This window comes from Sarcophilus harrisii, chromosome 3 (genome assembly GCF_902635505.1).
Source record: "Sarcophilus harrisii chromosome 3, mSarHar1.11, whole genome shotgun sequence".
Classification (NCBI taxonomy): Eukaryota; Metazoa; Chordata; class Mammalia; order Dasyuromorphia; family Dasyuridae; genus Sarcophilus; species Sarcophilus harrisii.
Window position 1 is genome coordinate 570,388,522 of NC_045428.1, and position 13,285 is coordinate 570,401,806.

The 13,285-nt window shown below is 33.7% G+C and overlaps 1 protein-coding gene across 2 annotated transcripts in view; it reads right to left on the reverse strand.

The window, feature by feature from the left end:
* Nucleotides 1-13,285, reverse strand: part of PRDM2 (PR/SET domain 2) — a 189,753-nt gene that overhangs the window by 140,189 nt on the left and 36,279 nt on the right. For both annotated transcript variants that reach the window (XM_031962828.1, XM_031962827.1), the window contains exons 3-4: nucleotides 9,951-10,068; nucleotides 4,683-4,786 (exon numbers count right to left, since the gene is read on the reverse strand). In XM_031962828.1, coding sequence (XP_031818688.1) covers nucleotides 4,683-4,786; nucleotides 9,951-10,068 — 222 coding nt within the window. The remainder of the gene's footprint in view (nucleotides 1-4,682; nucleotides 4,787-9,950; nucleotides 10,069-13,285) is intronic.

A 13,285-nucleotide genomic window follows, 5' to 3' on the forward strand; every position in this document is an offset into this window, starting at 1 on the left:
GCACAGTTAAAGTTGTACTTTGAGAATATCCATTTGGCAGTTAAGTAGAAAACAAAATGAAAAAGGGAGAGACAGACCAATTAAGAAGCCACTCTCCCAACCCTGAATTTAACTACCTGATATATACTTGTATTTTTATGTATTCATTGAATATTTATGTCTCCCTCATTAGAATGAAAGTTCCTAGCATGTACATTCTTTATACATGTTATTTCATTCTTTCTACATGTATTTCCAGTACCTATAATATGATACATAGTGGACACTTAAATACTTATTAATATGTAGATACAGAATGTAAACTAAAAATCCAAGAAACTAAATTATGGAGTGGAGAAAGGACTTGATCTTAGGAAGACCTGACTCCAATTCTGCCTCAGATACGATGTACTATTGAGCAAGTCATTTAACTTCTCTTTGCTGCAATTTCTTTATAATACCAAAGTATTGGACTTGATATCCTCTAAGGAATGATATCCATTCTAATTTGAAGGCTGTGATCTAGTGTTTCCCATTTAGGGATTAATTCTAGTCCAAGAAGTTTGAGTTAAAAACTCTGTAATTATCCCTTAAGCAATAAATGACAACAAATATATTTTTCCTATGTATCTTTGAAGTATGTACATGTTTGAAACATTATTATCACTTAAACGAAACCATTACGACCATTTGCAAAACAACTTTAGTGTTCATGCAATGATTACATTCACTTCAGACCACTTCTAATTAAGCATGATATATTCTTGCAGTTTGTCAACCTGTCATCAAATAGTTTCCAAACCATCCAAAGATTCAGCATTTTAGTAGCAAACCCAATAAATAGCCAGATGTATGGGTATACCTTCATTTACATTCTGTAACCTGCACCAGAGTAATTCTCTTGTTTCTATTACCCTATAATCATACTTCATCAGCTGCATAATCAAGCTGTTGACAAACATATGCATTCTTACAGCCCAGTATCAGGTTATTTGAAAACTATGTTCACTAGGCATTCATATTACAAGTCGTCTAGAAAGCATCGCAGACCCTCACAAATGTTCTGCCAAAAACAAAAAAAAACAAAACAAAACAAAAAAAAAAAAAAAAACTTACTGAAGTATTAAAGTTATTTTCCAATTTAAATTTATCCTCCATTTACTTCCAGCAGGAAGAATTTCAAATGCACTGATTGGAAAAACTGATCAATCATTCAGTAATCTCAATCAGAGTGTTATTGGATATGCCACTAGTAGGAAAAAAAGTCTGAAGAGAATCTTCTCTTACAAAAATTAATTTATATGTAAATATTGTTAAAAGCAAGGCAGTATATGAAATTGAACTTCCAAGTATACTCATTGTATAGTACTATGCTTGTCACTAGGCAATAAAAAAGTAAATATCTCATATAATAGCTATTCATCTTCATTAATTTGCTAGGTAGCAAAAATCAATTTCCACTGCCCAGCAAAAGTTCTTGTAAAATTCTAACAATACCCAACACACATTTTTGTGAACAAGCACTTTTACTTTGTTGCTTCAAATCAAAATGTAGAAATGTATTTTACACAGAACTAGATTTCAATTTGTCTAGTGTTTAATAAAATATTGTAAACTTTTGAACAAAAAAATTTACAATACTGAAATTAAATTTATGTCATTACATGGTATTAAATAAAAGTTATGGCATTCCAAATTGTACTATTTATTTATTTCTGGGCAACTAGATGGTGCAGTGGATAAGAGTACTGGCCTTGAAATCAGGAAGACCTGAGTTCAAATTCAAATCTGGTCTCAGACAGTTACTAGCTGTGTGACTGGGCACATACCAACTGCCTCCTTTCCCACTCCTCCCTCCCCCCCCAAAAAAAAAAGCTATGTTAACAATGTATTTTGAAATTGTGTTTTGGATGTAAAGGAAACAGTTTTAAAATTCTGCTGAATATAATTGAAGGTATTTTTTCTGAATTATCTCCCATGACTCACCAGCATTTGCAATAATTGGTTGTCCACTACTACGCAATTTTAACACTCTAAAATTTGGCTTTCTGTACCAAAAGTTTGGAGACTTCTTGGCTACCAAAGTCCTCATTTCTACTTCTACAATTCTCTCACATAATTACCCATTTAAAATAATGACTCTCTTCATTACTAAGAAAGGATACGGACATAGGAAAAAAAAATTAAACTGTTGTTACAGAATGAATAGGCTTACAAGAAAGACTGGATGCACTCCACTGCAAGAACCCCTTAGCATCCCTGGTTTTATGGTCCCATCACACACTCAAAATCTCAGTCACTTCCACACTGGCATGAAACCTAATAGGAGGACTTAGCAGCAATGACATTAACAACTAAGGCAGGGTAAAAATAAACACCACAGGACAACAGAGGAAAGAAAACAATGCACTTCATCTTTCTTCATATTGAGAATATAACAATTTAAAGATTTCTTTCTTCATGAAAATTCTGAGGAAAACAGCATAAGCCCTAAGCACTCTAAGGGCATTGATGATTTGTGTATATCATAAGAGGAGCTCCTTTTCATGTACAGATTGGACATGAGTCTCTTCCAATTCTCAAATTCTATGATTCTATAATGAACTTAAATACTTGTTCTTCAATCAGTTGGGGGGAAAAAAAGTCTCTTCCCACTGTACTAAACTCTGTGTAACTTGCGACTCCATTTTCACTTGTTCATCTGAACAGGTAGGGAGAGTTAACTGCTAACACTTCTAGAGCACTTTAAGGCTTTCAAAGCATTTAACATATAGTCAATCCTCAATATTCATACCTTTAGCTCTTACACTTTCAAGCATTTGTGTAATTTTTTTTTTGCAACCTTATTTTCACTTTCACATTGGTAACTCTGCACATCCATGCTTATTTGCAGAAGTAGAGAAAAAAATGAGCAGTATGATACACACAAGTCTGTGGAGGAGCTGGTATTCTACGAAGCTCTGCTTTGCTCCCATATTCCAAGATCCTTAAGCACACAAAGCAGATGTCACTGATGGATTACATCTAGCTAGTGCATCTTTCACCATCACCAATGCCATGTACTATCCATGAAGGAAAGAGTTTCAGAGATGACATCAAGCCCTTACCAGTCTTAGTATTTTCCAACAGTAGTAGCTAAAGTCGCAGCAACCTCTTTCATGATTTTCAGAGGATAGCCAAAGAAGACCAGTTTACAGCAGTCCAGTACAATGCCCATTTGACAGAATGGGAAGTAAAATTCAGGTTAAAAAAAGTTTTAGTTTTAAGAATCTTATTTGCTGTAGTGTATAACACTGCAGATAAGTGTTATAAAGATGAATATTGTCTAAAAATCAATTTTGAGGGGCTTTTTCAATTGATATGTTAGCAGAAAAGGTCAGAGAATTCTAGGAATTACAATCAGGAAAAATGTTTTGCAGGTTACCAATTTTATCTTATATATTGTATTTCAGGATTATTTCATGGTTATTATGTTAGAGAAAGTGCATATTATCTGATGCTTTGTTATAAAGAATTATATGCAGAAAGGCTCATTTTTAGCAATTTCTAGCTAAAGACTACAATCTTTGATGGTCACAGGAAATTAAGCCCTTATTTCCGGTAGATTCAATGTATCAACATTTCATGTTTTTTTTATTTTTATGCCATTTTCTAGGAACACTACCCCCCAAAAGTTGAGAATTCATTGTATTATTTTATTCTCATATCATTCAGGTGAGTGCTCTTATTATTCCAATACTACATATGAAAAAATTAAGGCAAACAGGTTAAGTAACTTGTCCAAGCTCACACAGCTAGGAAGTATAAGAAGTTGGATTCAAACTTGGGAATTTCTGACTCCAAAGCCAAGCACTCCCATTATAACACATAACTACATATAACAACATTTTCCCCTTTCCCTCCCCCCATACTTATGTACTATTTTAAGTTTGCAAAATGCTTCAGTTGAGATTTACAACCACCACATCAGGTACTGCTGATATTATTTCCATTTTGCAGATTTTTTAAAAAACAGTTCAAAGGGGAAGCTAGGTAGTGCAGTTGATAGAGCACCAGCCCTGAAGTAAGGAGGAGCAGAGTTGAAATATTACCTCTGACACTTAACTGCCTAGCTGTGTGACCCTGAGCAAGTCACTTAAAACCCCATTGCCTCAGGGGGAAAAAAAAAAAAACAGTTCAAAGAAAAAACATCTGTACTTTTAAAATACCTGTAAAACTAAATGAAAGAAAAATACTAAAATACCCTTTCCTTTGAAATTAAGACAAATCTTGCATCTTAATTTTTCCTAATTTTAGAATTCCTAAAAATTCTTAAATTTGAACCAAACTGTTTTTCACAATACATATATAGAGTTCTATAAAGTACAAGACCACTTCACAGGAGGTCAAGCTCTTACTGCAAAGCCTACAAACAGGGTAAACAAAAAAACCAAAGCTGATCATTACTGCAGAAAAAGGCCAAGTTTCAGCTTCACGAGCAAAATAATTGCACAAGCTCTTATTTGTGCTTCAAGGAAAAACTTTTCATATACTGTAAACAAACATTCCTTGCTTTACATCTAAGAATCTAAAATGTAAGGAGGGAAGGATTAAAAATATATTAAGAAATATCAAATATTCAGGGAGAAAAAAAATCATATGTTAAAAAAAGATTGCATGCAACCCTTATTCATATCTTGGCTCAGAACCCTGTGTATACTCACCTCCCACATGTACACATTGTTCTTCACCTGAGATCTTTTTTTCTTGTCACCAATAAATGGGCCAAACTTTTTCCCTTTTAAAATTGGCTTTGCAGCCCAGACACCTAATAGGTAAAAATCAACAACAAACAGATTGGGTTATTGTTTTTTAAGAGTAAAAATAGATGCAAATTTCAAAAAGTGAATAAGGAAAGATCAAAAAAGGCTAGCTTAGCATAAAAGTAAAATTTCATTTAAAAAATGGGAACAAAAAATTGTTTTATTATGAAGAAAAAAGTATACATATCTTTTTTTTTAATTTTTTAAAAATTCATTTATTAAAACAAAAATAAACCAGAAAAAGAAAAAATTGTCATATGCATAGCAGAACCTAAGAAGATTCAAAATATGAAACCAATTTCCATCTCAAGAGAGCCTATGTAATATTACATGTTGTTGTTTTGTTTTGTTTTTTTAAATAGTTTTTTTTTTTATTTACAAGTTATATGCATGGGTAATTTTACAGCATTAACAATTGCCAAGCCTTTCGTTCCAATTTTTTCCCTCCTCCCCACCACCCCCTAGATGGCAGGATGACCAATACATGTTAAATATGTTAAAGTATAAATTAAATATAAAATAAATATAAAGTATACATATCTTAAGCTATCAAGGGTATATATTTTATATTATAATCACAAAGCTAAATATTATATTTTAAATAGAATTGCATTATATTTAAAGGAGAGATACTATTTTGTAAGACAACTTAGTATGAGCAAATCACCACATTATTAACTGAAAGCCTTTCATTTACATAAATTAATTACATTCAATCTAAATATGCATAATTAATTAGGAATAGGTCAGATCTAAATGCTAAACAAAACTGAAACCATCACTTAGGGGATCTTTTCCTAGCTTTGTAACTTACTGGTCAATGCTGACCCATTCATAAACTTAGTTCAATCAAAAACTGTGAAACAAAATTAAAATAACAAGACAGTATTTCACAGAGTAGCACCTTACTCATCCAGCCCCATCTATGAAAAGCAAAGCAGGAAAGAAACTTCCCCAAAAGGCTTCCCCTGGCAGCCCAAGGAAATGTCAAAGTCCATGCTGCCCCACAGCGTATGTATTGTCCTTCTGGTAGAGGATCCCTTCCACAGTTATTTCATACAAATTCTTAACTAGCAAGTGGAAGTAATTTCAATTCCCCAGCAGATTAAGAGAACTTGTACTGTTTTATTTTTTATTAAAACTTACCGAATGAATATATATATATATATATATTCCTGTGGTGTTCTCCCTATCAGAACAAACAAATGTCAGCGTGACCATATAAGAAGGAAAACACTGGAAACACCAGAGACAGAACTTGAAATGCATAGCTACATAGAGCTATTTTGTATGCAGACAAATAGTCCTATATACCTCAATAATGCCTAGTAATATCACTGTACTCCAGCACAGTAGTGCAGGTAAGTGATGGTGACTGAATAATCAAGAGAAAACAATTATTTTCAAAATATTTTGCAAGATTTCCTGAAATATTCAGGCTAGCTTTCTGGAGGTCCTTCTGACCAGCCTTGGTCTCAGCAGGATAGTCACCACAAGGATGGTCAGGAATAGAGTCTAGAGTCTTTATTCTGACCCAGTCTTGATCTTAGTGGAGGAGTGCAGGAGGCAGAAGAGCCATCATGAGGATGGTCAAAAAATGGAATGTCTCCTTTCCAGTCCTTCTTAGTCCTTATATACCTTGTTGTAATTACATCATTACAGCATACTGATTATGTGTGAACTAGAGAATCATTACATTACCATGCTAAATACTAAGTATATGTATTCTAAAGAACCATCATCTCATCAATTCCACTGAGTTAACACCTTGTAAGTATCCTCATTTCAAGTATACTTCTCCAGAATTCTGGCCCTCTATAATTTCTATGAAAAAGTACTTTAAATACAAAAAGTTTCAGTATTTATGGAATAAACTACTCAATCAAAAGTTGAAGTCAAAGGACTCAAACTCACATTGCAGTTCTCCTTACTATTAACCATATGAACTTGAGTTAAAATTCACTTCTATTCTTTGGTTCTATATTTTCTCCATAAAACAAGGGAATTACAATAGATAAGATTCCTTTACAACTTTTAAGCTAATGAACCTATGAATAATTTGAATAAATCTTCTATCAAAAATGCATTATTACTGGTTTAGTAACCATTCAAATTCTCCTGTAATGTTATGGTTTTGTTTGCTAAGAATTGTAAACAAAATTTAAGGTGAGTTACCACATTCTGTCACAAGTTTGCCAAATTTTACAACTGAAACTTTATTATTAATCTGTAAATGAATACTTTGCCTCCTCTGAAAGATCAAATAATGCTAGACACCACTTGGGACAAATGGTATCTAAATAAACTACCACAAATGTCCATCCAACCTCTCCTTATAAACATTCAATAAAAAAGAACCCATATTTTCCAAGGCAAGTGATTATCCATTGGGAGAGCTCTGTTAGCAGGTTTTATCTTATTTCAAGCTTAAATTTGCCTCTGTAGTTTTTAGGTCTGTTCTCTCCAGGAAAGCACAATAAATCTAAACCCTCTATCATATTAATTTCCTTCACATATATTATCAATTAAACCATTAAACCTCTACCATATGTTAGGCATTCTTGGAAGACAGCCACCATGTTCCTCCAAGATTTACCTTCTCTAAGTCAAACAACACCTTTGATTCTTTCAAAGAATCCTCATACGTCATGAACTGTAAGTCCTTCACCTTCCTGGCTCCAACCTTTTCTTTGATATGTTCCAACTCATCAATGTCCTTCTTACAATTAAACAATTAATTAAACCCAGAATTAAAAAAAAAAAAAAAAAAAAAAAAAAAACATAAAACCATGCTCTAAATGTGGTCTGACTAGAAGAGTACTCCAGGATTATATTCTTCTTACTCTTAGAAATTACTATTTTAAATACAACTCAAGATCAAATAAGCCATGAGAATTGCCTTTTGACATCTTTGGTTCTCATCTCTAAATCTATTCACTCAAAAAGCACTAAATGTTCCCTAAGTGCTAGGCTTTATCCTAAGCAATGGAAATATAGAGACATAAACAAAAGAAGTTACATTCTATTGGGAGAAATAAGAAGTACACACACATATAAATACAAAACATATACAAAGTCATTTCAGGGGAAGGAAACAGCAACTGGAGAAAAAGCTTTGTGTAGGAGGTAGTACCTCAGTTGAGCTTTGAAAGAATCCAGAAATTTATTCACAGTGGCAGAGCTAAGGCAAGAAAGCATTTCAGTCCTGGGGGACAGCCTGCACAAAAGCCTAGAGACATGTGATGAGGAGATGTGCTTTAGTCAGGGGCCTAGAAAAATTACCTGACCTCCCTGTCTCTACTATTTAAGGATTCTTTGTCTTGACCAGTTGTCATAGGGTAAGGCAAGAATAGAAAGGGAGGATCTAGGACCCTGACTTGGTTCATGCCACTTACACTGTACATTGATATTTTACAATTTGTGTACCTAGTAATAGCACAGATTTGTTAATATGCTCGGATAAACAATCCAAGAGAACTCATTTTCATATAATACAGAATAAAATAGAATATATTTTCTTAAGGCCCTTCCTCCCATTTTGCTTCTGATGTTTATTTAATATTAAGTTGAGTCCTTACTCAACCATATTTTAGTCTAAACTGCTTTTACTAATTTTTAGTGACACCTAGATTAAAAGCAAATTTCAAAGAATATAGATAAGGAATAATTGAGATTTTGTAGGCTATCTTAATAGAAAAATCATACCAGGAAGGAGAGGAAGTTCTCAAGAATGAAATTCTAAAGCCACAAAGAGGAACCAGTACAATGAGGAAGAACATGTCGCCTAGAGCCAGAAATGGATGTGAAAGAAGTTCCCCAATTGGTTCTGATTTTAAAAAGAAGATGGAAGGGCAAGCAACTGGGTATGGGTAGCAAATTGTGACATGGTGAGACAAGACTAGTATCAAGAGTGTGTAAAATCACGGCGCATGGAAATTAATAAGGAAGAAAAAGGAGCCAAGTCATTTGTAGCTCTGATGAGGATCAAAAAAAAGATCCCCGTGCTGGAGCATTGAGGAAGAGGGGGAGCAACGGCCCGCTGGGCCCTCACAAGCACTTTCTTGAGTGAGAAACAGAGGACAAACTTGCCAAGCTACTTACACTTTGATTTTTGAGAGACCATACACAACCTGAGAATACTGAAGGCCTAAAAAAGGCAGGTCTCCCAATTTTGAGAAAGAGAAGCAAATGGAATCAGTAAATCATAGGCCAAGTGGTTTGAATTTGGTTCCTAGGGAATTTGCAGAATGTATCACACAAATTTTAAATTTTTATCTGTATCTTTTTTATATAAATTTCATTTCCTCTTCACTTTGCCTCAAACACAAAGACCTTTCCTCTTATTCTTTGCCATCTCCTCCAGCAGACTTCCCCACTGTCACCTCCACTTACCCTCAATTTCTCCCTGTCTGCTAGCTCAGCCCCTACTGCTTACAAATATGCCTATGTCTCCCTCATCTTTAAAAAACTCTCACTTAATCTATCCACATCTACTACTCTGGGATAAAATAAGGACCAGAAAGAACCCTTGGGTGACAACAGCATGGCCATGATCACTAATTAATCAACTCTTTCTGCTATGTGAATTCACCTAATTGTATTACCAACCCACTTCCCTTTCTCTGTCTTACAAGGAAAGCCAACAACTTTCAAGTTACAAGTCAATAATTCTATATCTAATATATTTAATATATTCTATATCTAATGAATTCACCTAACACATACTAGTCTAATTTGGTCAGTTTCCTTATCTGTTTATAGAAAGACTTGTCCAATCATAGGATTATTATAAGGATAGTTATGATATTTATAAGTGGTATTTATGATAGTACAGTAAAAATTGTAAAGGACTCTATAAAGGGAATGGGCTATTATCATTTGCTATTCAAAGAGAAACTTTTAAGTACTGTGGCATAATCTTATTTTTAATCTTACGTTCTTTTCAAGTAATTTTTTAAAGTTTCCTGTCTCATTTCAATTCATTTTCAACCTGAGATGTAGATTGTAAAGTTCTTAGCTATAATTTCATCTATTCAAGTCAGACAATAAATATGTAGAAAATTCCCTTATCTTAAAATATGAAAAATTAGATAGCATTCCAAGGTTACTAAATTTTTTATTGTTGTTGCTAAACTTTGTCTAATGTTTCTTCCTAACTCTGTTACTCACCAATCCGTGCCTTGTCAACAGCAGATGGAAAAAGCCTCACTTCCTCAGGAAGTCCTCGAAACACATGTTCAGGTACATCAGCCAGGGTCTCCGGGGCTTCCAAAGACTCAAGAATGTTCTAAAAAGTTTAAAAAACAAAAAAACAAAAAACAAAAATCTTATCAGAAGGAAAAAAACAGTTTAACTTGTTGTTCTTCAAATTTAATTAACCAGAAAGTAAAATAAATAAATACAAGAAAGTGGGCATCCCAAGTAAAATATACTATGAGATACTCCAATAGCTGCTTTGTTATTTCCCACTACTTGTTTATAGGCTTCCAAATAGTGGACAAAAGAATTTTTAATAATTCAATAGAAGTACATTATAGTTGCTTAACTAAATGCTAATTGTTTAAATAAATAGCCTATTTTATCAAACTACCTTAACCCAGCAGCCAAATAATATAAAAATTCACTTTTAATCATATTATCCAATAGACTTACATCACACTTTAAAAATGGAAAGAAAAACATTTTAGTCTAGCATATACCTTAAAAACATCATGATATAAATAACTAAAGGCTTATGATTTTGTCACTATAATAATCAATTACATTAAATTTTTCCATAATAAAAAGAGTTATTAACCCTAGCATAATGGATAGAGACCATCTTCTAAAACCAGAAGACCTGGTTTCAGGTCTCATCTCTGACTTATACTGGCTGTCATCACAGGCAAGTGACAATTTCTCTCTCAGTGCCCCTCAGACAAGCATTTACTAAGCACTTTCTGTGTGCCAGTCACTATGCTAAGAACCAAGAATACAAAGAAAGGCAGAGTCCTCCTTGTTCTCAAGCTCACCTTCTAATGGTAAAAATAACTAAAAATAATGGAGATGCACATAAAACATATACACAAGAGCTGAAAAGGAATCTCAAGAAGAAACAGGCAATAGCTGCTGGAGGGACAAGAATACGGAAGTAGGTAAGGTCTCCTGAAGGCAGAATTTGGGCTGAGTCTTAAAGGAGCCAAGGGAAGCAAGGAGACAGGGGCTCCTTCCAGGGACTGGAACTAGTCCGGCATGCAAACATTATGCAGATCACGTGTGAAGTAAAGCAAAAAGGCCACTGTAACTGGATTATAGACTATGTGGAGGGAAGGAAAGTATCTACCAGAAAGGTAGAAAGGGACCAGATTATGACAAGCATTAAATGCCAAACAGCGTGTTATCCCTGATCTTGGTGGTCATAAGGAAACACTGGAGTTGAATGAGTGAGAGTAAAACATCCACAGACCTATATTTTAAGAAAATCACTTTGGCAGTTGAGTGCAGGATGGATTAGTGCTAGGAGAATTTTAAGGCAAAAAGATCATGGTGATGGTCTAGGTGAAAAGCAGTAAAGCCCTGAATTAGGGTGGTGACTACATGAGTAGAAAAAAAGGGAAAGCACACAAGGGATGGTTTTGAAAGCTGAAATGAAAATATTTAGAAATAGATCATAAATGTGGAATGTATGAGAAGACAAGGATAACCCTGACACTACATGTCTAAAATATCTACAGGACACTCCACTTAAAGATGATCAAGATAGTTGGTGACTGAGGCCTGGAATTTAGGAGACTAGCTAGGGACTGATATTCTATATCTGGGAGAATATGATAAAGTTAATTATCTCCATTAATAGAGGGAAAATTATCAATAAATACAAAAATGAGATTGAGACACAATAAACTGAATCAAAATAAAGTAAAAAGGGCACTAAAATAAGTTCATCACTCCCACCCTCCAATATCCCTGTCCCCCCCATACACATAAAGAGTGATTACAGATTTAAATCTCTAAAGGTAACTTGGTACACTACCCTAGAGTTTTAGAAATAAAGAAACTGAGGCCTAGCATAATTAACTGACTTGCCCAAGGTTCCTAAAGTAACAGATCAAGATTCAGACCTAAGTTTTCTGACTTTACATCTAGAACTTTTCACTGTACAACACTGTTCCCTATTCTTTTAAATAGTAATTTAGTGCCCTGGATAAAATAATTTTCATGTAAAATCACCAGAAATGAAAAATGACTATTATAAAACTACAAATCAAATTGTGGGAGATATACCAAATCAGAGTATTAAAAACAAAAATTATGAAATTTTATCACATAAAAGCTTAAAAAAAAGAACAATTTCAGTTCATTGCCAGACAATTTTAAGAGGAAATAAGCATTCTCTAGTTCTGTAGGTCAGACAATGATGTGACACTTTTTTATTTGAAATAACTTTAAATAAAAAGGAAAAATCAATCACTGCAGACATCTCAAAATTACTAAGATATTTTGCACTAAACAGGAAAAATATCAGTTGAGGATTGCCAAAGGAACCAATTCCAACAAGATGTAAATTGAGTATTAATTGGATGAATTTGTCCCCAAACCACAATAAACCACTGCTTTTTCTTGGCATGGAGGAGACTAAGGAAGACCTACACAATTCCCCCTACTAGCTAGAGAGCTAAGAGCTGGCCCAGGAAGATGCCACCACAGCCTATAGACCCTCTCATCCCAGCTTCAAGATATTTATTGCCACACAACTGGCAATCAGATATTGTGAACAATAGCCAACTCATAAAAACTGAGATATGGAGAAGCTGGAATCATTATTAATGGAGGAAATACCCTCACTTCATTAAATCACTGGTGCTTGAAATAAATATATGCCAAAAATAGTAAATTATATCAATTTATAAAATTTAACCATTCAAATTCCTGACCCAAAAAGAAAGCAGTCTCTACTAAAAAGAGTCTAGAGGAACACAGCATATGGGAGCAAATTATACTCTGTTGGTATATTTGTGTATTGTGAATATTCAGTTATGTAAGAAAAGTGATTCAACTGTTCTTACTCTTACCTACAACAATCCTATTACTGAATATATAGCACAAACAGTTCAAATGCTTATAGAAAAGGTCAATATATAACCCAAAATATTTATAATAGCACTTTTTTGTGGAAAGAAAGTAGATATCTATCAGTTGGGGAATGCTGCATGAATTTCAGTATATAAACATAAGGATATATTATTACACCATTAGAAATCTAAAATATGTGTTACTCAAACATAAAAGACTTGTTATTGAATAAGGGAAAATAAAGCAAAATCAAAAGAACATTCATACACCAAAATAATATAAATGGAAAAAGTAAGATATAGAGAAGGCAAACTGTACTTATTTTAAAATTCTGACCTTAGCAACATATAAAATAGGCATTTCTGTAGATCAGAAAAGGAAGGATGCCTATGAAACTGTAGTTCTCCACTCTGTACAATGTGACTTTCCTCCCAAATACATAATAAAGTTAC